We start from the raw sequence: 26,302 nt of genomic DNA, 5'->3' as shown, positions 1-26,302 counted from the left end.
GAAATGTAGGCCAGGTAGTCAATGAACCTAACTGTCCAGTTTTGCCTGAGGTAGAGTTCCTAGACTGTGTCTTAGGTGTAAGAATAGTTAGAAAAAAAGTGGAGCAGATGTTAATATTTTTACACAAAATTTGTGGCAGAACCAATCAGAAATCACTAAGCTTCAGTATATTCTATGTAAGATTCTCACAAAATGATGATCTACAACTGACATCCAAAGCTATATGTTGGAATTCCTGTTGCACAGAAGTCACTCAATTCTATAGTTAAACAATGAATAACAAATATTAACTAAATACTCACTGAAATCCAGATTTATGTTTAGACTATAGTTACACAGAAAGGGAATTATGATAGTCCTTTGCCAATGAAACATAAATGCCTACAATTTGACTTCTACTAACATCCAGAGAGACAAAATAAAACATAGGATACTGAAGACAAACTACACGGTACAAAATCTGAATATGTCTTGTTAACCATTAGCTGCACTCTGCCTTCAACCGCCTCAAAATCCAGTACAGTTGCTGTGGAACCTGATTGTTTTCTTACTTATTTCTCTCTCCCTCAAATGTAGATAACATAGTTCCAAGCATGCTTGTTTATGATGATTCGTCCTGACTTAAGGCATTCCCTAGCATTGTGACTCATGATAGTCCCAGGACACCTCAAGGAGAACATGCATTGTACAATATGTCGTAGAGGGCTCCTTACCACATGTCCTCAGCAGGCATTTCTTAAAAATTCTGGAAAAGGTAAGGATATACGATCTTAGAGTAAGTATAAATAATCAATATGCTATGAAACTGTCAGACTGCAGTTGACCTTGAGAAGTCAAGTCAAGGCAATGGAGAATGGTGTTGAAAAGTCAAAAGATACTAAGATGTAACCTTTAGTTTCTCTGGAGTTAAAATGGAACTGTGAATGTTTAAATAACTAATACAACTTATAATAGAAGAAATATCAAATATAGGAGTTATTTGCTGTGATAAATTGTGATAGTTGCTATAAAATCAATAAGCAATCGATAATAGCATAGTACCCATAAAATTTGGGGGGTGGGCAGGTAGAAGGACATAACTTATAAGAAATAAGAATAAATATCACATGTATTATAGAAAATTGGCTGGGGACATCCTTATTTGGTGGGGTGACCGATCATTTTGTCTCAACCAGTAGTGTTGATTTTTGTACTGAAAGTCCTGCATCACTGGACTTTGTGTCCAATGTCTGAGGAAAGCCCAATGTCTGAGGAAAACCCGGACTCTGGCCACCACATTAGTGATCTAGTCAGACAAAATGCCTTAAATTTTCCACTACTAATATAATTGACCATTTTAATAATGTAACCAAGGAAAAAGAACACAGATTTCATTCAGTATATATATATATATTTTTTTTTTTTCCCCGTTTTTCACCTAAATTCTCCACACTGGGCCTAAGCCTTTCTGATGGGTTCTCAATGGAGAAAGAAAGTAACAAGACACTTTTCCCTGCATGATGCTTCATCTACCAGTACAGGGCCAGAGTTGACTTACTTTTGCTGCAGCCCAGTGGATTGTTCACATCCAAATGGCTTGCCCTGGGAACACAAGTATCACACTTGGAGCCAGTGACAAATCGTTTACAGAAACACTGGCCCGTGACCAAGTGACAGGTTTCATTCAAGGCTCCTGAGAGATGACAATTGCAAGGCTGACATCTAAAAACAAGACAAATAAACCATCAAAGAGAATAATGTTTTGATTAATAATTCATAGTATAAATTAGAGCTATCAATAACTGTGAAATAAGATGATCTGTTTTAGCCAATATATCGAAAAGAATACTTGAGCTAAACAAATAAACAAACACAACATCAAACAAGACAGAAAAACAATCTTGAACAAAATGTTGCTCATGATAAAATCTCTATGCAGCCTTCCCTTTGTAAACTAATTAATAGCACAAGAAAGTGTCATATTGCTTTTTTCATGCCACAATACATCTTATGGATTATTTTGAATGCCAGTTGTTCAATTAAGAATACTGTAGATTTTTTTTAAAGAAGCAATTCTTCTGACAGCTAAAAATCTAGATTATGTACCCATAAATCATCTTTCCAAGTATCTATCAAGTTTTGAAAAACACTGGGTGTGATAACCATGGATCTCCATAAAAATCTCGAAATTCTATATTTAGTTTTATAAAGACTAAATATTACTAAGAAAAGAGTTTGAAGAAGACATGTTCCAGTACTGTCGATGCCCTTAATATAGGTTATATTTCATTTTCTGTTTTATGCACTAAACTCATTTATCCAGAATGGTTGTAGAATAGAGCATTATCCTGATTTATGAAAAGATGTTAATGATATAAATATAATGAGATAACTTCATTCCAACTTAAATTTCTTGGACCTAAAGTTGCTTGTAAAAAAAAAATCACTGTCCTAGAATTTTGCCTGCCAGGACAAACCTGCTTCCTCTGGGTAAACTATTCAAATTCTCAGTGTATGCCAATGTCATTGATCAGGATAAGCAATCTTGGCACCATGAAGTATCAGAGAGGCAAAAACAGCACATGGAAAAAGACAACTCACTTGTAAACAGGAACTTTCCATGCAGTACATTTAAAACATTAAATGGATTCACCTCTATTCTCTAATAAAGATGTTGGATGGAGTTTCTTTATCCCCCTGCAACTTCTACATCATGATCTCTCGCGTAATCATTCAACACCCTTAAAAAGGCCGATAAAAGCTACGGACTGCTAAATAAGCTGCAAATTTGTTTTATGGACTAATATCACCTTGGGAATAAATAAAGTACAGTTTCTCTTGAAAACCACCGTACTGTAGTTTGCCCTTTCTTATGTCACGATAAAAGGACATTTTCCCCCTACAAACAACTATATTAAGTCCTTTATGAATAGACATGCCTCTGAACTCCATTTCAAATAGATGTTTTATTTAGGCTACTTAAGTATCAGAGCTGAAGAAAATTATGCATTGAAATTAAAATGGAATTATAGGAGCAACAAAATATTTGATTTGCTCTTAATTTCATTATATGCCATTACTTAGAGTATATTGTTTGTAGGCTTTTAATGTAATATTGGTAAGCGTAAACAATAAGAGGCAAGCTTCTCCCAAGGCACATATATATCACTACACTACTCATGAATAAGTGTCTCTTGAGTATTTCAGTTTTTATTACCATTCACTCATGAGACAATCACACTTATTTTACATACAGTACATTTAGAGTAATAGTTTCCAGTGTATAACATAATTCCTTTCCTTGATGTAGTTCTATTTTCTTCCAGCTAGCTGCCACATGCTTAACTCCAAGTCAGCTCCGTCAATATCCATGGGATATTAAGTTCTGAATCCAAATGGAATAAATAAATCACTTCTTAGGAAAGCATGCAATATTTTGAGTAATTAAATGTGACTATTCCTGATTTTATAGTCTCTTATTCCAGCTGTTGTTCTATCTAACTTATCTGACTTGTTATAATTGTTAGACTTCAGTGACAGAGAATTTTACCTGAATGAAGTTCATAGGAGACTTTTCAGAATATTACAGTTTGTTTCTAATTCAAAGGACTGGGGATGATTTTGTAATTAAGGCCTAAGTAAAATAATTCCTATAAATTTCTCAGCCACTCAAATATAATTTTAAACATTTCCAAGACTCCTTAGCAAATAAGCTACAACTTTGATGTCATTTTATAAGTTATTCCTTCTCAAGAGCACCTCCTAAATGAAGTATATTTCACGTTTATTAAAATAAAATTATACATAATAAAGGAGAAGACATTTTAAGCTTAGAAAGAGAAACACCAAACTAAGATGAATTGTGATATTGATTTTGTCAGGATAAATGGTTTTTGTAATATTAATATAAAGAAACCTTTATTACACTGACTCTCCTGGTACAGCCAGAGCTTCTCCCGCAATCTGTTTAAAATCTTCATTTTTCATCCTTATGGGAAAACCTCACTTGCTAAATGGATTTCATAAAGAGTAATCTGTCAAGATTTATATAGATAAACAATTTGTGATGTTTATTGACCAGTTCATTATGGTAAACAAAACAGGAGTAAAGCATCGCTAATCTCTGCCAGCACTCTGCTATTATAGTTCTGTTTGGGCCCCTTTGTAGCTCAGTGTTTTCTGAGTACAATGGAAAATAAGTTAATTTGCTTCTGTCTCTTAAATCACACATCTCATATATTTTCCTTTCCAGGAACTTAGTCCAGTTGTGCAATTATAAGTAAGAGAAAGAGCTATCCTACTTATTATTATTGCAAAACATCACTATTAATGAAGGAGTGTGTTTCAATGATGCATTTCGATGTCAGAAGCTTCATCATCTGCAGGAGGTCTAAGGATATGTTCCAGAATATACATCACTTTATTGGCATTTCTCTTTCAACACCTCTCTTCTATTTGGGACCTCAACTCATGAGTACCATCAGATGTATTTAAATACACGGATTGACATAAATGATATTCACTGAGGTCCAATTATGTTTCAGGACCATAAGAGACACTGAGGATATAAGAAGGGATAAGATAGAATTGTCCCTGTCTTCAAGGAACTCAAAGTGTAGTGAGAAATATAAAATACAGCATTAATAAAGATGTATATAGACTATTTGATAGTTGAAAGACAACTATCCAGTCTGGTGGCAGGGAATGGCACAGCCAAAAGAATATTAAGAAGGAATCTCGGGGAGATGCCCAGGTGGCTCAGTCAGTTGAATGCCCGACTATTGATTTCGGCTCAGGTCATGATCTCAGGGTCCTGGGATTGAGCCCTGTGTCAGGCTCTGTCCTCATCACGGAGTCTGTTTGTCCCTCCTCCACCTCCTTGTGTTCTCTCTCTCTCTAAAACAAATAAATAAAATCTTTAAAAAGGAAAAGGGGAAAAAAAGGAATCTTGAGAGTGCCTGGGTAACTCGGTTAAGTGTCTGAGTCTTGATTTTGTTTCACGTCATGATCTCGGGGTCCCGGGATTAAGGCCCGCATCAGGCTCTGCGCTCAGTGGGAACTCTACTTGAGGATTCTTTCTCTCCCTCTACCCCTCCCCGCCTCAAATAAATAACTAAATCTTAAAGAAGAAGGAGGAGGAGGAGGAGGAGGAGGAGGAGGAGGAGGAGGAAGAGGAAGAGGAATCTTGGAGAAGATGGTTGGGCTGAATATGAAAAGCTGAGCAGGAATATGCCAGGCAAGTCAGAAGGGGAGAAAACAAACATCAGGAGAAGGTATGAACATATAATCAATTCAAAATTTTTGGATATAAATTCAGAATAGGGAGGAGTAACAGACAGAGCCAAGCAGGATAGGTAAGCAAGGGCAAGATATTGCTAGATTAGGTGAAATGGTGACAATGGTGAGGGACAATGGGAAGGAGAGGGATAGATTTACTTATGTTGAGTAAGTAAAATCAGTACTATGAGGTAGACAAATTGAAAAGAGAAGCAAAGAAGGACATGGAGTTACCTCCAGTTTTCTAATTTACTGACAGGTAGGTGATGGGGACAACCGTTCAACCTAAAGAATGGATGAGGAAGAAATCTCAAATTGCTGAGGGAATTTAGACAAGGATTATTAATTATTATTAATGAATAAAAAAGAAAGAGGCTTTAAGGTGAATTGGAGAAATTGGACCAAGAGTGTTCTTTCATTAGTCACTAGCACAAAGACTAACACACAGTAAAGTTCAGTAAATATTGTTGACTGAACGAATGAATGAATATAGCACTAAGAAAGCTTTAGACTCAGAATAGGACATCACAGATAAATCAAATGTGACATGTAGCTCTGAAGACAATTTAGCTCTTTTGAGCCCTTTATGATCAGCTTAGCTGTCCCTCTAGCTAACCTCTCCCTCCAGGGAAAGGACCGCTTTCTGCAAGATTGGCCTCTGCTGTGACACCCTAAGGCCAGAAGAATTCTCAGTTCAGTCCTCTTGTTCAGGATCTCGTGAGAGCTACAGTGCCTTAGAGAGGAGTTTGGTTTCCCCTTGGTTAAGATTATGTTTCCTCTCTACAGTAGAAAAGCATCTCACTGAGGTTCTTAGGTTTTTTTTTGTCACAGCCTATGAAGAGCATTGGATTCTGTTAGAGCTGGAATTAGAATTCTAGGAGAGGGATTTGGGGTTTAGGGATTCTACTTGTGTGAACTGAAATCCAGACACATTGGCTTATTGGAGAGGAAGTGAGAATGGCATCATCTCATCTAGAAGGGAGGAGTTAAGGGTGCCCAGTTCACCCTCTCTAGCAAAGCCTTCCCAGGCACAGATAAAGAGACTCATCAGGATTAAATCTGCACAATGACTCTCTTGCAACAATGACATCTGAGTCCAGAGAGGTGGCATTCCTGGTCATTTAGAGAAGGGGTTGTTTAGCAAGATTCTGCACCTGAGATCCTTACCACTTTCCCCCTTTTTGACACCCCACCTAATCCCACAGACTGGTCACCAAATATTTAAAAGAGATACAATCTCAGAAAAGTCATGATATTAACAATATCACATGTTTACATCTAGAAGAAACCCTCGTCACTTTCCTTAACCTCTGCATTATAGTAACATAATAACTTTGAGGTATGATTCGAATTCTTCAGGTAGAAGAGAGATTATACTTATTCTCTATGGTCCCAGAAAGCAGAAGTAAAAGTAGGCAAAAGAAATTACAGGGATGAAATGATCTTTCTCAGAATTAGAGTGGTCTGAAACACACATGAGTTGTTTCATGAGGCAGAGAGGTTCTCTTTAGTTCCATGTTCTCAAGCAGAAGCTCAGTAACCAGTTATTCTGAAAAGGCGTACAGGGCAGAGTCTAACCAAAATTACTTTAAGGTTCTTTCCAAGTCTAAAAAGTTATGATTTTATTATGCTTAGTGAAAATAAGTAATGTGCCCAAGGTGACAGTAAATCTGGTTACAGGGTTAGCAATCTTTACATATAAAGGAACAGACAGTAAATATTTTAAGTTTTTTGGGCCATTAGAACTCTGTTGCTATAGCAGTATGAATGCAATCATAGATAATATATGAAGAATGAATATTGCTGTGTTCTAATAAAACTTTATTTCCATAAACAAATGGAAGGTGAGATCTGGCCTGCAGGCCATAGTTTGCTGAACTCTAGTACAGTAGGTTGAATTATGACTGTTCAACAATGTCCGAGTCTTAATATTTGGAACTTGTGAATATGTTACATCTTACTTGGCAAAAGGAATTTGTAGATGGTATTAGGTTAAGAATTCTGAGATTGGAGAAATTATTCCAGATTACCCAAAAGTTCCCAGTGTAATCACAAGGAAGAGGCAGGAAGGTGAGAGTCAGAGTGAAAAGTTGGAAGAACCCAAGCAGAGGTCAGAAAAGAGAGAAAATATGACTCTGCTGGTTTTGAACATGAAGATGGAGCCATGAGCTAAGGAATGTAGGTGGCCTCTCAAACTGGAAAAAGCAAAGAAATGGATTTTCTCCCAGAGGAGTCAACATGGGCCTGCTGACCCCTTTGAGTTTAGCCCAAAAAAAGTTAATTTGGGACCTCTGACCTCCAGAACTGTGAGAGAATAGATTCACATTGTTTTAAGCTACTACATTTGTAGTAATCTATTATAGTAGTAATAGGAAACTAATATGCCTGGTCAAGTGGAGAAGTCATAACTGGAACCCAGATATCCTGATGCCCAACACTGAGCTAATTCTATTACATCACACTATGCTACTAATTTATAAAAACAAGTATTTCTTAGAGAATAATAAAGAATCTATATGAAAGAAGAATATACTGTGCAGTGATCATGGAAGATTATAAAAATGATCACAATTCTTCCCCCCTCTCTTTATGCAGGCCCTTTAAACCAACTACACAATTCCATTATCCAAAAGCAGAATCTATTTTCCCACTCCTGAATATGGGCTGGTTTGTGACTTGCTTTGAGCAATAGACTAAGGCCATGGTAACAATGTGATGGTCTTGAGTGTAGGCCTCAAGGGTCCTGGCACACTTCTGCTCTCTCTCTGGGAACTCTGCCACTACTTTGTGGTATGGCTAGATTGCTAGACGACGAGAGGTTTATGGCCCTTTTACATCCCATCACCCCAGATAATAGCCAGCTGTCTAACGAAGAGTCACTGTAGAGCATGAATCTGAGGCACATTCCCCAATATTCCTACTCTACACCATGCACAGATATAAGTTGACAAGTATATTATCTGCTTTCATTTGAAGTCATTGATCTGGTTCTCAAAGAAAGACCAATTGAGATCAATTGGTAATACACACGTGAAATGATTAACAGACCAGATCTATAATTCAGTGTTCAAATGGAGAATGTTTACAGAAAACCCAAAAATAATGTGGTCATAGAAGAATTTTACTTTATTGTATATTTTAGGAATCTAAGCCTTTAGATTCTCTGGCCAGTCCAGATTCCAATTTCCTACTATCTTAAAAAAATTACAGTTCAGGGCATGTCAGCTGGTAAGAGACCACTAGTGATACTCTTAGTTCCTAGCTCCTTAAGGCTTAAGAAAGACAAAATACAACTAATTAATACAGAGAGAAGTCACTGGAGGATAAACTTTATGGGACTGTGATGTGTGGGTGGTATGTTAGAGAAACAGTGGTACACCAGATGAACTAGAACAGGCTTGGCCATGGGAAGGAGGAATTGTACTTACAGGTCAAGTTGAGGACAGCACCAGGATATACGGTGTGTCAGATATGGGTCTCAACTACCAACTGAGATGAATTGAATGTGGCCCATTTTTGTCTCATTGTTTTTGGTTTAGACAAATACGATATACTTTTTTTTTTGCTTTATTGATTTTCCAGTGGGCAGACTTTTTTTGCTTCATTGTTTTCAATACTGATTAAATCATGTTTGCTTTATATGTCAGAGGTAAACAGAGTGATTTTTGCACTTGGATCAGCTTTTTAAAATACATGCCCCCTTTTTGTGATCGGTAACTTTTGAAGAATGAACCACTTGGATGAAAACAGGCAAATGATTTTCCAGCTTGTTATTGTTGTGTTTGGTGGATTTTTGCTGTTGTTGCTGCAGTTTAGGGTGAGGGCTTATTTTATTTATTTTGCCCTTGGAATATACAAAAAGTCTAGAAAATAAGCCAATGGAAAAATATAGGAAACATAACTGTGTACAATAAAAATAACACAGAGAAGAGCTGGTGTGATATGTGAACTTCATGGAGGGTTAAAGAAGATCCCCTGAAAATATAAATGGAAAAAGCAGATGAGAAAGTCAATTTATTTTCTAAATCATTAAAAAAGAGATACAATGATACTTGCATCCTCTCCTTGCATAATAAAAAATATTGACAATCTGCTTATAATTTTGGAAATTGGTGGAAAAAATTATATTTGTAAGTACCTACCAAAGTACCTAAGTCAAACAGATTTGATTGATTTTAATTGACTTCCTTTTTTAAAAAAATTTGTCATCAGGGCACCAATAGTTATTTTCCTATGCAGTACATCTGTATATGTTTAGACTATAAGTGAGTTTTTTCTTCAAAAAAAAATTCCTTCTGCTAAATGGAATCTCATAAATTTTAGTCATCTTTGTGCACATTTTCAAAATAGACAGTGTTAGTGTATACACACAATAACAACCAGAAGTCAACAAAGAGATTTCAATATCATTCAGGAAAGAAATGGAAAACATAAAAAGAATAAAATCCATTTTTATCTCTTCTCAATGATGAGCAAAAGTATAAACTCAAGCAATTCTCATTGTCACATTTTGAAATATCTTTCTCTATGACCTTCTGTGCCAGAAGATTTCTCTGTAATGATTATCAACGTTAAAGTGAAAAGACACAGCCGAACTCATCAGTGGAATAAAAGGGTCAACTCAAAGCACAGGCATTCCATATGACTGACTTAGCAGAGGACAAATCCTGCTGATTTCCTTGGGCTCCAAATGGTCATAGGAAGCTTTATTTTTTCTATTCATTTCAGAGAAGCTACATTATATGTGGTAGTTCTTACTCCCAATAGTTCTTTCTAGTGGCAGCCTATGCTCAATATCAGAGCCAATCCTGTCTAATCTGTTAGAATCCTAAGCCCTACTCACATATGGGTAGTATGACTTGAATTTTAAGATTTATATCTATCCCTTTACCACAATGATGACGGTATAGGATGGCATGATACTTTTATTTTCATTTTGGGGAGGAAATGAGGAAAGTACTGTAGAGGAGAATTAGTTTGGGGATCCCTGGGGTGCTCAGCAGTTTAGCGTCTGCCTTCGGCCCAGGGCATGATCCTGGAGTCCCGGGATCAAGTCCCACATCAGGCTCCCTACATGGAGCCTGCTTCACCCTTTCTCTGTCTGTCTCTTTCTCTCAATAAATAAATAAAATATTTTTTAAAAGGAGAATTAATTTGATATTGGCTTGTTAAGAATGAAAGACACGGAAATTTAAACCTCAGAAAGATAGGTAACTACAGGTCTAAACTCATGGCAGGGAGCCGAACAGATGATGATATACTGGAGAGCTGTTAATATTATATAATGGCTGAAATCATAAGCACAAATACACAAATTGAAGGAGCAGATTAAAAGAGGAGTTACCAGGAAAAGAGAAGATAAATCAGAGATATAATTTTGGAGGCCAAAGAAAGAGCTAATTTTAAGAAATAGGGAGGATGATAATTGATACATTGAAAAACCAGAAGTAATAATGTGGGGCTAAAACTTACAACCCTGAGATCAAGACCCAAGCCAAGATCAAGAGTCAGACGTACAACCAACCAAGCCAGCCAGGTGCCCCAGTTAGATTGTAAAGCACAGGTGCAACAAGAACAAAGCTAGAGGCATCACACTTCCTGATTTCAAAATATATTACAAAGCTACATTAATCAAAACTGTATGGTACTGACATAAAAACAGACAGACCAATGGAGCAGAAGAAAAAACCCAGAAATAAATCCATATATAATCAACCCATCTTCAGTAAGGGTGCCAGTATACACAATGGGAGCAAAGCAGTCTCTTCTATAAATGGTGTTGGGAAAATTGGATATTCACATGCATAAGAATGAAGCTGGACCCTTATACACAAATCAATTCAAAATGGATTAAAGACAAACATAAGACTGGAAGCTGTAAAACTACTAGAAGAAAATATTAGTAAAAGCTTCTTGATATTGGCCTGGGCAATGATTTTTTGGATATGACATCAAAAGCACAAGCAAGAAAATCAAAAATAGATGAATGGAATTTCATTGAAAGGAAAAGCTTCTACACAGCAAAGGAAACAATCAACAGATAGAAAAGACAACCTATACAATGGGAGAAAATATCTGCAAACCATCTATTAAGGAATTAATACCAAATATATAAGAAACTCATACAATTCAATATCCAAAAAAGAAAGAAAGAAGAAAGGAAGGGGGGAGGGAGGAGACAGACAGAAGGACAGATGGACAGAAAGAATGGAAGAATGAAAGAAGGAAAGAGTAAGAGAAAGAAACCCAATTAAAAATGAGCAGAGGAAAATAATAGACATTTCTCCAAAGGAGACCTACAAATGGCCAACAGCTACTTGAAAAGGTGCTCAACATCATTACCCACCAGGGAAATACAAATCAAATCCACCATGAGATATCACCTCACACCTGTTATGATAGCTATTATCAAAAAGACAAAAGATGAACGTTATTGGTAAGGATGTGGAGAAAAGGGAACCCATGTATACTCCTGGTGGGAATGTAAATTGGTTCAGCAATTATGGAAAACAGTATAGAAGTTCCTCAACAAATTAAAAAGAGGACTTTATGATAAGATCCCACTTCCGGGTATATATCAAAGGAAATAAAATCAGGATCTTGAGTAGATATCTACACCCTCCATGTTCACTGCAGTATTATTCATAACAGTCAAGATACGGAAACAAATTAAATGTCCATCAAAGGATGGAAAAAGAAGATGTGTCACACACACACACACACACACACAATGGAATTTATTCAGTTGTGAGAAAGAAGAAAATCCTGACATTTGCAACAACATGGATGAACCTAGAAGACAGTATCCTAAGTGAAATGAAATAAGTCAGACAGAAATATAAATACCGTATTGTGTACTTACATGTAAAATATAAGAAAAAAATCTCAGAAAAAATATCTAAGAAAAATCTAAGAAAATCTAAGAAAAATCTAAGAAAAAAATGAAAAAGTCAATCTCACAAAAATAGACAGTAGGAAAATGTTTGCCAGGGGCTGGGGGCATGGAAAAATTCCTCACCTCACTCTCACACACACACACACACACACACACACACACACACACACAAAGAAAACAGCAATGACATAAGAAGATGGATATGTTAATTAGCTTGATCGCAGTGATCATTTCACAATATATATGTATATCAAAACTTCAAGTTGTACACCTTAAATATATACAATTTTTGTCAATTATACCACAATAAAGCTGAAAGGAAAAAAATAGGCTAAATTCAGATAATAAAATGTCCAGTCCAGTATGTTAGCAGACAACTTCAAACTATTCAAAGAATAGATATTTCAAAGAACAGACTTCTCCTCTTTTTTCTAGCTCGGTTGTGATGAAAACAGCAAGTCTACAACCAGAGAAGACAGAGTTCTATTACTGTTCTCTTTATTACTTTCATCTCTCATGCATTGGCCAGAGGAGGGGTAAGAGCACCCAGGACTAGCAACCCAAAGCAGGCTGCTTTCTCTGACCCTACAGTGTACAAAGCTGACTCCACTGGAGGTGGTACTCTTGTGATTCCTTCTCTTATTTCTCTCCCTCTACTATATATCTCTCACCTGTAACTTTAGAGAAATCAGATGCATCTCTATTCCAAATGGTTGCTAACTAATTTGGTAGTCTACCAGAATCTCATCTTTTTCTCTATTTGTACCCCTTTGGCCTTCTGGGTGGCCCTTTGTACAGGTGCTAAGATAACCAACCCCATGCTGTCTCTCTTCCTTGTAGACCTTATCTAATCATGACAAATATACTCTTTTCCTTGCCTGAGAAACTCTGGGAGTATAAAATCATCAAACCACTCTTTTGCTTCCCTGACAGATTGTCTCTCCTCATTCAGATTTTCCAGGTCTAAGAAATATATCAGTCCACTGGTCTCCTTAACGTCGGGAGACACATATCACCCTGCAAGGCATCTCGTAAGACCATCTCATTGGATGGCACCACTGACCCCCCGCTTTCTTCCTCCAATGAAACCCCTCTGTCTAAGGTTATCTTCTCCTTAAGCCATTTTTACTTACTTTATCTGGCTATCTTCCTTTGTTTCACTCGGATGAGTGTTTTAAAGTCATCTAACTAGTTCTTAGCTGTCCAAATTTTGCAAGTTCTGCTAATGCTTGCACTAAATCTGGTGAGTGAGGAATGAATGAGAAGTAGGAAAAATGTAGAAGAAAAAGATTACTCTTGGTAAATGTGAGTAACTGATTAAATAGCCAAAGAGTAGAGACCAACTCCCAGGGCTCACAGGGCAGGGCAGAGTCCAAAGAAGAGGCTTTAGGATGGGGATGAAGAACATATTTATAGACAGTTATGATACAGCCAGTGGGGAGAGATTTTAAGATAAAATAAGGGGAGGATTTGATGGAACAAAGTTCAGAGGGAAGAAGATGTAAATGGGACACAGATTGGGGAGCAAGGGGAGAAAAATAGGAAGGGGACACATCAAGAACGGGAAATATGCCATTAAGAATTATATGTTGGTTTCTTCTAAGACTAGATTTAATATCAGGAATGAGCAACAATGTAGACCAATTGGAGCTGGAGAAAAGATAATCTGGAGAATCTTATGTCTGGTTCTCTCTATTTAGTCTATGAAGCAGAGGACAAGATTAGCTGCAAGGACGAGAACCTGAAGAGACTGAAATAGTTTAAAGGGGGAGAGAAGGCAAGAGGATGAGAAGTAAATGCATGGCAGTGGTTCCAATCAGCACAGACACATGGTCTTCAAGTCCTCCCAGGCTCAGAGCAGGAGCAGGGTCACCATTCTTGGAGCTGATTATTCAAGAGGGTTGGGATTAAGGTGGTTTTGCCTCAGACTAGAAGGTGAGAAAGTTAGAAATGGGACTGATCAAGAGAATTAGGTAGGGGTAACAGATGAGGGTTTTGAGAGAAGTTGGGAGTCAATTATGAGGGAATTTGCCTCTAGGATTTTCATGGATTCTTGTCTCACATTTAGATTAAAAATATTTTATATATATAAATAATTATATATATTTTATATATATAATTATTTTTATATAGAATTAATTATTTTTATATATAATTATTTATATATATAAAATTTGCTTTGACATGGATGCAACTGGAAGGTATTATGCTGCATGAAATAAATCAATTGGAGAAAGACAATCATCATGTGGTTTCACTCATATGTGGAATATAGGAAATAGTAAAAGGGACTTGAAAGGAGGGAAACTGAGTGGGGAAAAATTAGAGAGGAAAACAAACCATGAGAGACTCCTAACTCTAGGAAACAAAGTGTCGTAGAAAGGGAGGTGGGTGGGGGGATGGGGTGACTGGGTGACGGGTACTGAGGAGGGCACCTACTGAGATGAGCACTGGGTGTTGTTATACTATATGTTGGCAAATTGAATTTAAATAAAATATTTTTTTAACTATGAGGGAATTTGGAGACAAGAGGATTGGAAAGATGTGATGTGTTCATAGAGTACCATTTCTGATATTAGGAAGATGTGAGAAGTGGAAAAGTTCAGAGTGATAAAACAAAAACAAACACAAAACAATACCCAGTTATGTTCATGAAAATTGTTTGCTGGAATGGGAATTAAATCAATGAGAGGTGAGAAGAAAAAAGACCACCTCTCTGATCAAGTTCTTAGTGAATGGAAACTTGGAAGTCTGAAGATAAGAACAATGAGGATGGAACAAAACTAGTATTATTTCAAAAAACAAACAAACAAACAAACAAAAAGTAGTATTATTTCAGAGGAGAATTTGTAATTTTTGAAAGGTAGTTCCTAATCTGACTCATATAATGAGGAGTCAACTAATACATAAAGATATTCAATTATATTTATATAAAATTTCTCATGAATCTTTCTGCTTTGAATCCATACTTACCCTGAATCTTTGCTCGTTGGATCTACCTGGCTTTTCACACTCTGGCTCTCTCCTAGACTCCAATTGAGCCCATTCCTTTGTATTTTACTGAGTTCCACCTTCCTGATTTCTACCTCAGCACCTTCTAATAATGGGTTTTGGTTTTTTGAAGTTTTTTTTGCTTTTTGTTTTGTTTTGTTATGTTTTGGCTCTCCATTTTCCTTATCAATTTAGGTTAACATTTAAATCCAGTCTTTAATGCAGGGAGTCCTGTCCCAGTTTTCAGGAGTCCTACTGCAGAGTGATAGGTGATAGCATACTATTCTGTACATAATTCTTGATCTTGAATTCAACTGGGGTGGGGACTGGGATGGGTACATAAATTAGAGGGAAGCAGACCACAATAAAGGTCAGCTTGACTGTAAGAGCATCAAAGAGCAGATGAATAGTGTAATGGAGGAATCGGGATTCACTTAAAGTTAAGTCAAACAGCTCAGACCATTAGAAATCTCCCTACCGTTCAGCAGCGTTTTTACTAGTAACACTGGGAAGAACAATGAGGAGGATCAGTAGGAGGGAAGTGGGAAAGAGGTTGGCACAAAACATTATAGATGTGCATGAGTATTCCAAGGACAAGAGTATTTGGGGGAAATATTTTTCTCTGGTAATTATTTTTTTAAGATTTTATTTATTTATTCATGAGAGAGACAAAGAAAGGCAGGGACACAGGCAGAGGGAGAAGCAGGCTCCATGCAGGGAACCCGATGTAGGACTCGATCCCAGGTCTCCAGGATCACGCCCTGGGCTGAAGTCTGCGCTAAACCGCTGAGCCTCCCAGGCTGTCTTTTCTCTGGTAATTAAATGTTATCAGAAAGACTATGGAAAATGTAAGAAACCTAAAGACAGAGGTGGCCAGAAGTGAAACAAGCCAACCTAAGAATTCCAACTGGGGAATTTGTGAGATGGTCTTTCAATAAAAATTATGTAGAGGGGACAGTATGTACAATAACCAGTTCCAACTTTACTACTGAATTACTGATGATAGTTTTTGTTTAACGTTTACTGTATCATGTGTTTTCTATACTCATTCACAGTGATTGAGTATTTGTGGAAAAGAGTAGTAATGCTCTCAGACCACCAAGATGATATTCCTTCCAATGGTAACAGAAGAGGAACAGGATGTTGTTTTTCTTTTTAAAGGTATATAAAAAAATAAAAATAAAGAAGGTCTAATAAGAAAAAGAATCATTTTAATAAATATTTTAAATGTCATGCTAAAGATTTTAAATCGCATTGGATTTTAGTAGAAAGCCAGATGCACTGGTTTTGAGTTCTTTTTCAATAATTTACCCTGTCACCCTGTCCACACTCTAATCGAGGTGTTAATGAAGAGTGTAACAGCCAAAAGGTAGGCAGCAGGGGACAATGAGTTGAAAAGAGCCCAGATAATCTCAAACTCTTAATCTCAATAATTAGCAATTATATTTATAAACACACACACACACATATTGAGAAACAGCTTTGATTGGTGTGTACAGAACATATTACTAGTTGCTTAGGGATAGGAATTCCAAAGAATTCACCGGTATAGTCCCAACCCTGGACAAACTTAGAATCTGACCAGACCCAAAAAACACACATGGAATTGGTATTCCAGCACATTTTCAAAAATACAGCAATGAGCACAAATGCATGAAAATAAATGCCCACAGATATACAGGGAATGAGAGATAGAACTTTAAAGACTGCATAACTTTGAAAAGGGGGTAATTTACTTTCAAAATATACTTTACACACTAGGGAAAAAATCATATAACTTAATTCAAAAATATGTTTCTATCTGCTGGTCTTATTTTTCTGATTTTTTTTTTTTTTTTGCTTTTTTTTTTTTCTCTCTCTCTCTTTCTTTTTCTTTTTTTCCTCCTGGCATTTAAATCTAAATTTGAAAGGCCAGGACAACAGAAATGGATACATTTTTTTAAAAAAGGCAATAAATTCAGGGGTCATGTAAAATAAAGGTTCTACACACATAGGCTGTGTATCCCAGCCCTTGTACTGTGTATGTGTGTGCACATGTGCACACATTTACTTCTATGAATATCTCTTTACCTGTCTTTATCTATCCAAATTGCAAGTTCTTTGAGGGAAAAGGATTTTATCTAGTTAAGTATTCCCAGACCTTAATACTAGGGCTATCTATCAACATACAGCAACCTATACATTGGAACTCTAGGAAATATTCAAAGATTGCTATTATGTTCAATGAATGCAGGTATCAAAGAGTCAAAATTATACCAACAAACTAGGGAGGAAAGACAATATTTCTTTTTACAAAAAAATCATTGTTAGGAGAGAAAGTAATTACAAATATAATCCAATATATTTAAATATTGTTACAAAATAAAAATTAAAAAAAATAAATATTGTTACAAATGTTTACCTTCCAGTCTGAGGATCAAATCCAAAGTAAAGGTCTCTACAATGGTCACAACTTTCCCCAGAAACAGAAGCATCTTGGCAAATGCACTGACCAGTTAGGCTATTACAGATGTGATGAACTGCACCCATTTTGTGGCATGAACATGGCAGGCAGCCAGTGGCATTGCCTGGAGAAATATAAAAACCTGGAAATGAAGAAATGAAAAGTTTTTATGTAGCCTTACCATCCAGTCTTTTCTTTAAAAGATAGTTTGATTACACCAAAAACCAGAATGCTATCACAGCACTTCCAAATTCCCAATACAAATGTGGTCATAGCTGCTCTTACCTAGTGTATCAGATACAAACAGAGAAGGGCTGAGTAAATAATTTACATTATACCTGGGAATCTCCAAGATAACTACAATTCAGTATGTTTAAAATCTACTTCATGATCTTTCCATTAGAAACCAGTCCTCCTTCAATATCTCCATTCCAGCAAATAGTACCATCACTCATTCAGTGCTCAGCCTAGAACCCTGTGACATCTTTGGGAAGGTGGCCAAAGTACAATATGGCCAGTTAAATTTAAATTTCTGATAAACAATGAGGTTTTTTTTGTAAAAGTCTGTGATATTGGCTTATATTAAAATTTATGATTATCTAAAATTTAAGTTTAACTGAACATTCTGTAGTTTGCTAAAACTGGCAACCCTGAGTCCTTCACATCCCTCTTCCTCTACATCTAGCTAATTAATTACCATATCCTATGAATATTATCCTCCAAAAAATTAAACTTTCTACCCTCCATCCCTACTGCCATCTCCCTAAAGTCACCACCAAGGTTTTGTTTTGTTTTGTTTTATTTTGTTTTTTAAATATTTTATTTATTCATGAGACACACACACACAGAGGCAGACACATAGACAGAGGGAGAAGCAGGCTCCCTGCAGGGAGCCCGATGCAGGACTCAATCCCCGGACCCCAGGATCATGACATGAGCCAAAGGCAGACACTCAACCACCAAGCCATCCAGGTGTCCCACCATCAAGCTTATTATAGTTCATGCTATGGACCAGAGACAATATATTCATGACCTCACTCCTCAAGGGAGTGCTGGTAATTCAGGTATTCTTATTATGTCCATCACATATATGAGAACACTGAAGGTTAGGATGGTTAACAAACTTTCCCAAAATAGTAGTCAACAAATGGATTCACACATACTCATCTCAACTACAGAGGCCATCTTATCTCATGGTATCCCTCTTGTCCCCCTCCAATCTATTCTTCATGGAATAGCTGGAACAACCTTTTTCAGAGTGTAGTTTGAACACCGCGTTCCTCTATTGAAAATTGTTTGATAACATCCTCTTCTCTTTGGGGAATAAAAATCCAAGTCCCTAACCCAGCCTCCAGCCCCAGCAGGTCCCACCTCTATATCGGCTTCATTTCACTGTTAATTCCCAACTCAGTCTGCTCCAGTCATATTTCTTTCCTGTTCTTGATATCTTAAGGCCTTTTCATTGGCAGTTCTGTCTGCTGAAACGATTTTGACCCATTTTTTCTGCTTAGCTCTCTTCTATGCACATCAGGCCTGTGGCTTCCTTGAGTAACCTATCCTAGGCCAGTTTAAACGTGCCTGTTCCAGTTTCATAACATCTTATTTCCTTTAGAAATTTATTTCCTCATGAAAATTATAATTAAACTCATTTTCACCAGGTTGTAACCTCCATGAAGGCAGGAACATGTTGATGAATTCACCACTGCCTTCCCAGCACCCAGGACAGTGCTTGTCACAAAGTAGGCACTTCCTAAACATTTGATGCATTCACACAAATGTACCAAATTATAAATAGGTATTGATTTCCATATGTATTCCATTTTAAAACTCACAGAATTTAGGTTAATTATAAAACCTGTATTTGTTTCCCTTAGCAGAAGGAAACAAAAATATGACTCAAATATTTTCAAGTTTCTCAAAATTTCATATAATCAATAGCTATAAAATTAAGAAAGGCATTAGACACTGGAAGGATGGAGCAGGTATATGATGGAGAAATGGTTCTTGGTGTTGTGTGCTATGTGTGCGTGCACACACACACATAAGCGCATCCATAATGTTACAAGGAATTTTATTGAAATAATAGAGAGAAGGATTGCAGAATGATTCTAATGAATAAAGTTCTGACAAATGAAAATGATCTCTATAAGTGTCATGATAACTAATTTAGGTCTATATCACTGATATTGAAAGAGAAAACGAACATGAACACAAAGTGGATCCACTGTGTGTAACTATGCTATAGGGAGAAACAAAAACTAATTGGAACATATTATAAATCTCATGTGAGGCTCTGGTTGAAAACAGGCCATTCTTTCATAGCCATCAACAATTTGTTCTTCTTCTCTTAGGCCCAGCATATTCTCTCTTAGAAAGCTTCAGAAATAGTCAAATAGAAAAAGATCGTGCTCAAAGAAAAGGAAGAAACTCAAAATCAGTGCCATTCCAATCTGTTGGAAGGAGCTGTCTGATCTTGTCATTTTTTAGAGTAATTGACAATTATATTATGTCATTTGCTTCTTTGTATCCATCGATAGCAATCTGCCTTATATGAGTTTCCAGAAATAGAGTTATGCAAATTAATATATATTCTCATATCTGATTCATCATATGATCAAAGTCACATGCTTCAAAGGCTTTTATTTTGAATTCAAGACCACTGTGGTTGTGATTCCATGTATTTTTCTTCCTGTGAAGATACCTAGGTCCTTAAATTCATGATGATGCCATCATGAATGTACTAACAGCTCTCCAATTTGGATAAATTACCCATTAGCACAGATACTTAGAAGTAGAATTAATTTGGACTTATTGCAATAGCTTCAAGCCATGGAGAACTCTAGAACAATTAGGGATGATTTTTTACAAGAAATGATTTATTAGATAAATCTGTAAAGACAAGAGGGGAATATATTTTGGTGCAGAAATTTGGGTTGCCCAACATTTAGAAAATAAAAAGTGCCATAGAAAAATCAGCAACATAAGCAGATAAAAACAAAAATGGAAAAAAAAAAAAAACAGGGAAGCTGCAGCCTGGAGGTAGGTCTTCAAGGAAATGCCTGTATTAGAACTCGCCTTGTGGTTAATTCCCCGCCTCCTCTCTGGAGCATGATTATAAAGGTTAATCCCACCAGTATTTTCGTTGTCCTATTTTTAAGCAGTTCTAATTAGGATGACTCAGGTACCTTCCTGCTCAGTGATTACCTCTTGCCTTACCTGAATGTGCCTAATTCTAGACCATTACCTCTCCTTTTATGACTTCCAACTATAGAAAACAACATTTTCTCTTCCCTCCTACTTAAACTTCAACTCCAGAGTGTGGCTTAAAGATAACTGACCTTAATTTTCTTTCACTCAATACATTTCTGATCTTCTTCCATTAGCTCCACTTCATGTTCCACATCTTCAGGTCCATAACATTTTAACTGATCTTTTTGAAATTTCTCTCCATGAATGATTTCGTACCACATTGTGAAGCACGGTCATTAGGACAATGCTATTACCTTAAATTACTGTAGTGCTGAGAGTTCGCACAGATATAGCACAGATCAGCCCACTAAAGTTTGTGGCTTTCCCCAGTTTTATTTCAGAGAACCCTTGCTCCCAAACAAGACAGGCCTAATGGGGAAAACAAGGTGTTTTGCAGTTAAAGCAAAAAGTCACCCATTTTACAAAATAGTGCTGCTTTATCCAAGAGTAGACTCGCAGAATCCTTAGAGTTCAAAGTTATTAGCAAGGCAACTGGTATTATCTCCTGTAGTGGCTATTTGCACAGCACAGCACTGTCCTGGGCATAAAAGAAGAGCCCATTTCCTAGCAATGTCCCTCCTGAGGACCATGAACAACCAGGCTTTGCCATGGTCTTGAAATGGGAGAAAGAAAACAAGTTTAACCCCTAGGCCTTATTCAGGAAAGGAGGGCAGAGCTGAGGCTAAGCACTAATTATAAGCCATTTAGAAGAAATGATTCTCACCTTAAGTCAGAGAATGGACATAATACTAAGAAAAGAGTCTAGGGAGAAATCTGTGGCTCACCTACACCAAGCAACAAGACTTTTTTAGTAATGATTTTAAAAATCAACATTTTCGGAAATAACTATGGTAAGTGATGTTAATTTTCAAATTAAAGCAATAATAATTTTGTTCCATTGTGATAATTTTACATAAAAATAATGCTAAAATAATTTTTATAGAGTTGATCAAATGTCAATAAGTGCATAAATATTAATATTACTCATCCCAAGATATACTTTTTCTTATTTAATAGTTTTTTTTAAAAAAAAAACTCTTCTCAATTAGTTTAGATATGTTTTAAAATCTCTGCTCCTCTTCCTTCTTCCTGAACTGCTATACTCTCTATGATTAGTTTATCAAAAGTAAACAGGAGTTTACTTTTAAGAATTATGTGCTCAACTAAGTCTTCCATATCGCCCATCCTTCAAGAATGAATCAATTCCTTCACTTTACCACTTCTCTATATTGGACATTTCTAATACTGCACCTACTGTGTTATGTTTACATACAGGTCCATCTCTCCTACTAAAGCATGATACCTTAATATAATGATGATTATATATCTTACACCAACATAGCCCCTGGTACTTTGTGTTCAATAGATGTTTATTGAAAATATTAATATGGGGATCCCTGGGTGGCACAGCAGTTTAGCACCTGCCTTTGGCCCAGAGCGCGATCCTGGAGACCCAGGATCGAATCCCACGTCGGGCTCCTGGTGCATGGATCCTGTTTCTCCCTCTGCCTGTGTCTCCGCCTCTCTCTCTCTCTCTGTATGTGTGACTATCATAAATAAATAAAAATTAAAAAAAAGAAAATATGGATATGTGAATGAAATGGGTAGATGGCTAGATGAGTAGGTGGCTGGGTACCTGGCCAGTTGGATATGCTACCCCTTAAAATATGAGATGATCTTTTTAGCACTTTAAAGAAACATAGTAAAGATAAATCTGTGAGTCATAAAATGATTGGTCAGAGTGGCCTAGCCCATCAGGAAGGGTAGCAGGGAATGTATATGAATCAGGAACAATATATATGAAATGTAATCTTGGCCATATCAACAGATAGAAAAGAACTTCAGAAAAAAAAAAGTCAGTCCAAAACTATATCTCCTGTTCTTAGGGCCAAGGATCTAATAACATGCTCACATAAGTAAAAACATTGTATTAGACTCTTCTGTTTTATAAAAACCTAGTTGTTCTATTTATGGGAATATGCATGAAAGGCCTCCAAATGCATGTTCTTTAAAAATCAAATTCAATAACAACAATGAATATAAATAATGACAGCTGTGACTATGTCTTAGAAATTATAACACGTAGATATGTGTTCTCACAATCCACAGAAACACTTTTATACATTTTTATTCTTTAGTCCCATTTTTTTTCCCAGTCTCAGTGGTTAACCAATGATATGCTCTGAAGTTTCTCTCTCATGCCATTGCCACCATCTCAGAAATCTCTCCAACTTAGTCCATGGAAATCATTACATTTCTAGGCAACTCAGTTCAACTCTTCATTACCAGATCATGGTAGCCTCTCAGCACTCTGTTAATTTTCATTTTATGACTATTACACAATAGAGATACCCCAGGACCTAACACAGTCAGCTAGACTCATGGGTGGAGATGAGCCTGAGGAAAGAGGGAATCTACAAACACTTGTAAGAGGATCTTTTTTAACTCGCCCTCAAATATGTATTGAGTGAATGATTTTGACAAATATTGAGTAATTCAGAAAAATGCTTTACTCTTTCAGAGTACAGACACAGATCAGTTAGACGTGGATTTATAAACGGTTCTTTTACTTAATTAGAATCCATTTCCCCTACTATAAATTGGGAAAATACTGGTCCTTCCAGCATATAAATATTGTGCATATTCAATGGGACTTTTCAGATAAAACCCTAACCCAGGGTCTGGCAAACAAACAGTACATACTCAGCAAATATTATCTATTATCATCATTGCCATTTTTATGAGGCAATTTTCTAGGAAAGTGAGATTTTCCTTAAGTTAAAGTTTAAATAATGACTTGTCAATGTACTCCCCCCCGCTCCCCCCACAGATGTGCCTGGGATTATGGTCCCTATTGCTTATGACAAAATTCTTTCCTGGTGGTTTATCATGGAAGAGGCTCTTATTCTGAGGCTCAGGTCTTTCTGTGGAAAACATATTAATCTCCAAAGCTGTTTCACCAAACACTAGGATACGTGGCATAACCGGACCTCAACTTTGATGCACTGATTTTTAATGGAATATCAGCCGTCTAATTCCGATTCCACTGGCAGAGTCTTGCATGCAATTCTGGTTTATGAGCTCATTACTTAACAAATATGATATGCTTCTTAATGAAACAAGATACTTTGTTTTACTTTCTAATAGTCTATATGAATTATAAAACAAAACCAAAAGTAAATATCAGAGGGAAGCATGAGGAATTGTCCTATTAGCACAAAACATGTCATACAAAGCTGTTTTCATTATAAATTAGCCTTTATTTTATTCCAGAACTGCAGAGTCCTCAATAAACCCTCTCTGCCTCTGGTTCTCAAGGACAAGGGTGGGTCACTGGCTCGGGATGCCTTGACATCCTTCCCTGCATTTCTCGGCCTAGCCTCTGATTAAGTGCTTGCTGCTGAACGTTACGAGGTCATCCAGCACTGAAAAAACGAACTGGGAAAACATATTTAGTGCTATATTTATTAGTGTGGGTATGTGTACATTCATATATGTACACACACTCCAAATAATTTTAAATTAAAGCATTTTTAAAATACTTAATGGAGGTTAAGCAGCATTTTTAACCTCTGTTCAAGTTATTGAATGGCATATTAAAACCAATGTGGCTCTAATGTACCTTCTAATGTGCACTGCTGCTTTAACAAATTGCCTATAAATTTTAGTTGAATTAAGCCTATTCCTTGTACATTCATAGTAAGGTTAGGTTAATAATACATGAGGTTTCATTATATGCACCTTCCTTAATAATGTTTTTTAAGAAAGTGGGACAAGAATCTATGGGCAATAGTCTAGTAGGGGCCAGTAATATTTACAACCACAGATGAAAAAGGCAGGCAGGAGTCTGGAGGCTTACGAGTTCATCCCTCCTAACCTACCCCATGCTTCTCCCTCCATGCCCCACTACTCACACACACTAGCATGGAGCTTCTCCCCTGTGGTATATGATCTAGGTCTCTCAGATGTGTTTAAAGAAGTAGAAAGAAAGCTTCAGGTTGCAGCAGTGCATTTTAATGTGCGTACCGCAGAGCTGGCTACTGTGAAACATCTGTTTATGATAAAGATACTTCAGGATAGGGGTCCTTTTTTTCAATGTAACTTTCACAGTAAGAGACAATAAAACCCACCCAAAAACTTCAAAGTAATTTCTGAAGCTAGAATGCAGGACCAAAAAGAAAAAATAAAGGTCCACCAACTCATTTGACCTTCCCATATGCTACACCCATGTGTACAGAATATCTTGTTTTGTCAAAAAAAAAAATCCATTAGGCATTTAGATCACTATTTTCTTCCCTCCCTGGCAGGGTGAAAACTACATCCTCTCTGTATGTCACCAAAGGAGCACTCACAGACTTGCGCTGTGCCTGAACCTAAATAGAAGAAAATACCACTGGGATATATATCCTATATATATATATATATATATATATATATATATATATATATATATATATATATATTATATTTATTTATTTTTGAGAGAGAGAGACAGAGTTTAAGCAGCAGGAGGGGCAGAGGGCAGGGAGAGAGGGAATCTGAAGTGGGCTCCACACCCAGCACGGAGCTCACCATGGGTTTCATCTCACACTCCCTGAGATCATGACGTGAGCCAAAAGCAAGAGTCAGTTGCTTAACCGACTCTGCCATCCAGGTGCCCCGCCCCTGAGGTAATTTTTAAAGTAACTGTTTCTTACTTAGGGGAACCCAGATGGAGCATATTCTAGGGAGACACCGCCCTATGTGCCCAGGACAGAGCACTGAACAATGTGAGAAACATTAGTTATACTGTAGCCTGGAAAGGAACAAATGATCCAAAGACTCTTGGAAATGAGGTCAGAGAGAGATCATGGGTGTTACAGTTCATGTGGGCCATGTTTTCTACCCACAATAATGGGAAGTCAGTAAAGGATGAAGTGATATGGTTTAACTAAAGTTTGAACAGCATCCCTTTGGCTGCATATTAAGAAACAACTAGAGAAGAATAAAGAGGAGAGAGAAAGTTTAGGATGCTTGTCAGCCAGACCAAAAGGAAGATAAAAATGGGTGAGTGGGGCAGTAAAAAGTGGTCCGGTTCTGGGTCAATTTGAAAGTAAAAGCAACAAGACTGACTTTGATAAAAGAGACCAGGGTTGTAGAAACAGAGGGGAAATCAGAGGAAAGCTGTAAGGATTTGGCTGAAAAGATTATAACCCAGAAACTACCAAGATAGCATTTCAGTTAAGCAGAGTTGAACAATTTTTCCCTTCTGAAATCCCTAAAAATGAAATAAAAGAAAAGATAGAAGAGGAAATGGAGGTCAATGGTAGATGTCTGCAAGTAAAACCTAAGCATTTGCAGTAGAGAGGCCAACAGTAAGCTGATTGATTCGGGTGGTATAAATCTAGAAAGAAAGGTTTAGAACTGAAGGTTCCAGAGTTTTCTGAAGTCAGGTGTGAGGAATAGTTAACCCCCTCCCAAACCAGAAG

The 26,302-nt window shown here is 36.8% G+C and overlaps 1 protein-coding gene across 1 annotated transcript in view; it reads right to left on the bottom strand.

Annotated features, from left to right (window-relative positions):
• USH2A (usherin) overlaps positions 1-26,302 on the bottom strand; it is a 686,930-nt gene that overhangs the window by 521,658 nt on the left and 138,970 nt on the right. The window contains exons 13-14 of the mRNA XM_055333895.1: positions 17,544-17,727; positions 1,538-1,701 (exon numbers count right to left, since the gene is read on the bottom strand). Coding sequence (XP_055189870.1) covers positions 1,538-1,701; positions 17,544-17,727 — 348 coding nt within the window. The remainder of the gene's footprint in view (positions 1-1,537; positions 1,702-17,543; positions 17,728-26,302) is intronic.

The sequence above is a fragment of the Nyctereutes procyonoides genome, unplaced genomic scaffold (assembly GCF_905146905.1).
Source record: "Nyctereutes procyonoides isolate TBG_1078 unplaced genomic scaffold, NYPRO_anot_genome, whole genome shotgun sequence".
Lineage (NCBI taxonomy): Eukaryota > Metazoa > Chordata > Mammalia > Carnivora > Canidae > Nyctereutes > Nyctereutes procyonoides.
Note: the sequence above shows the minus strand (reverse complement) of the source record. Positions and strands in the feature narration are given on the sequence as shown.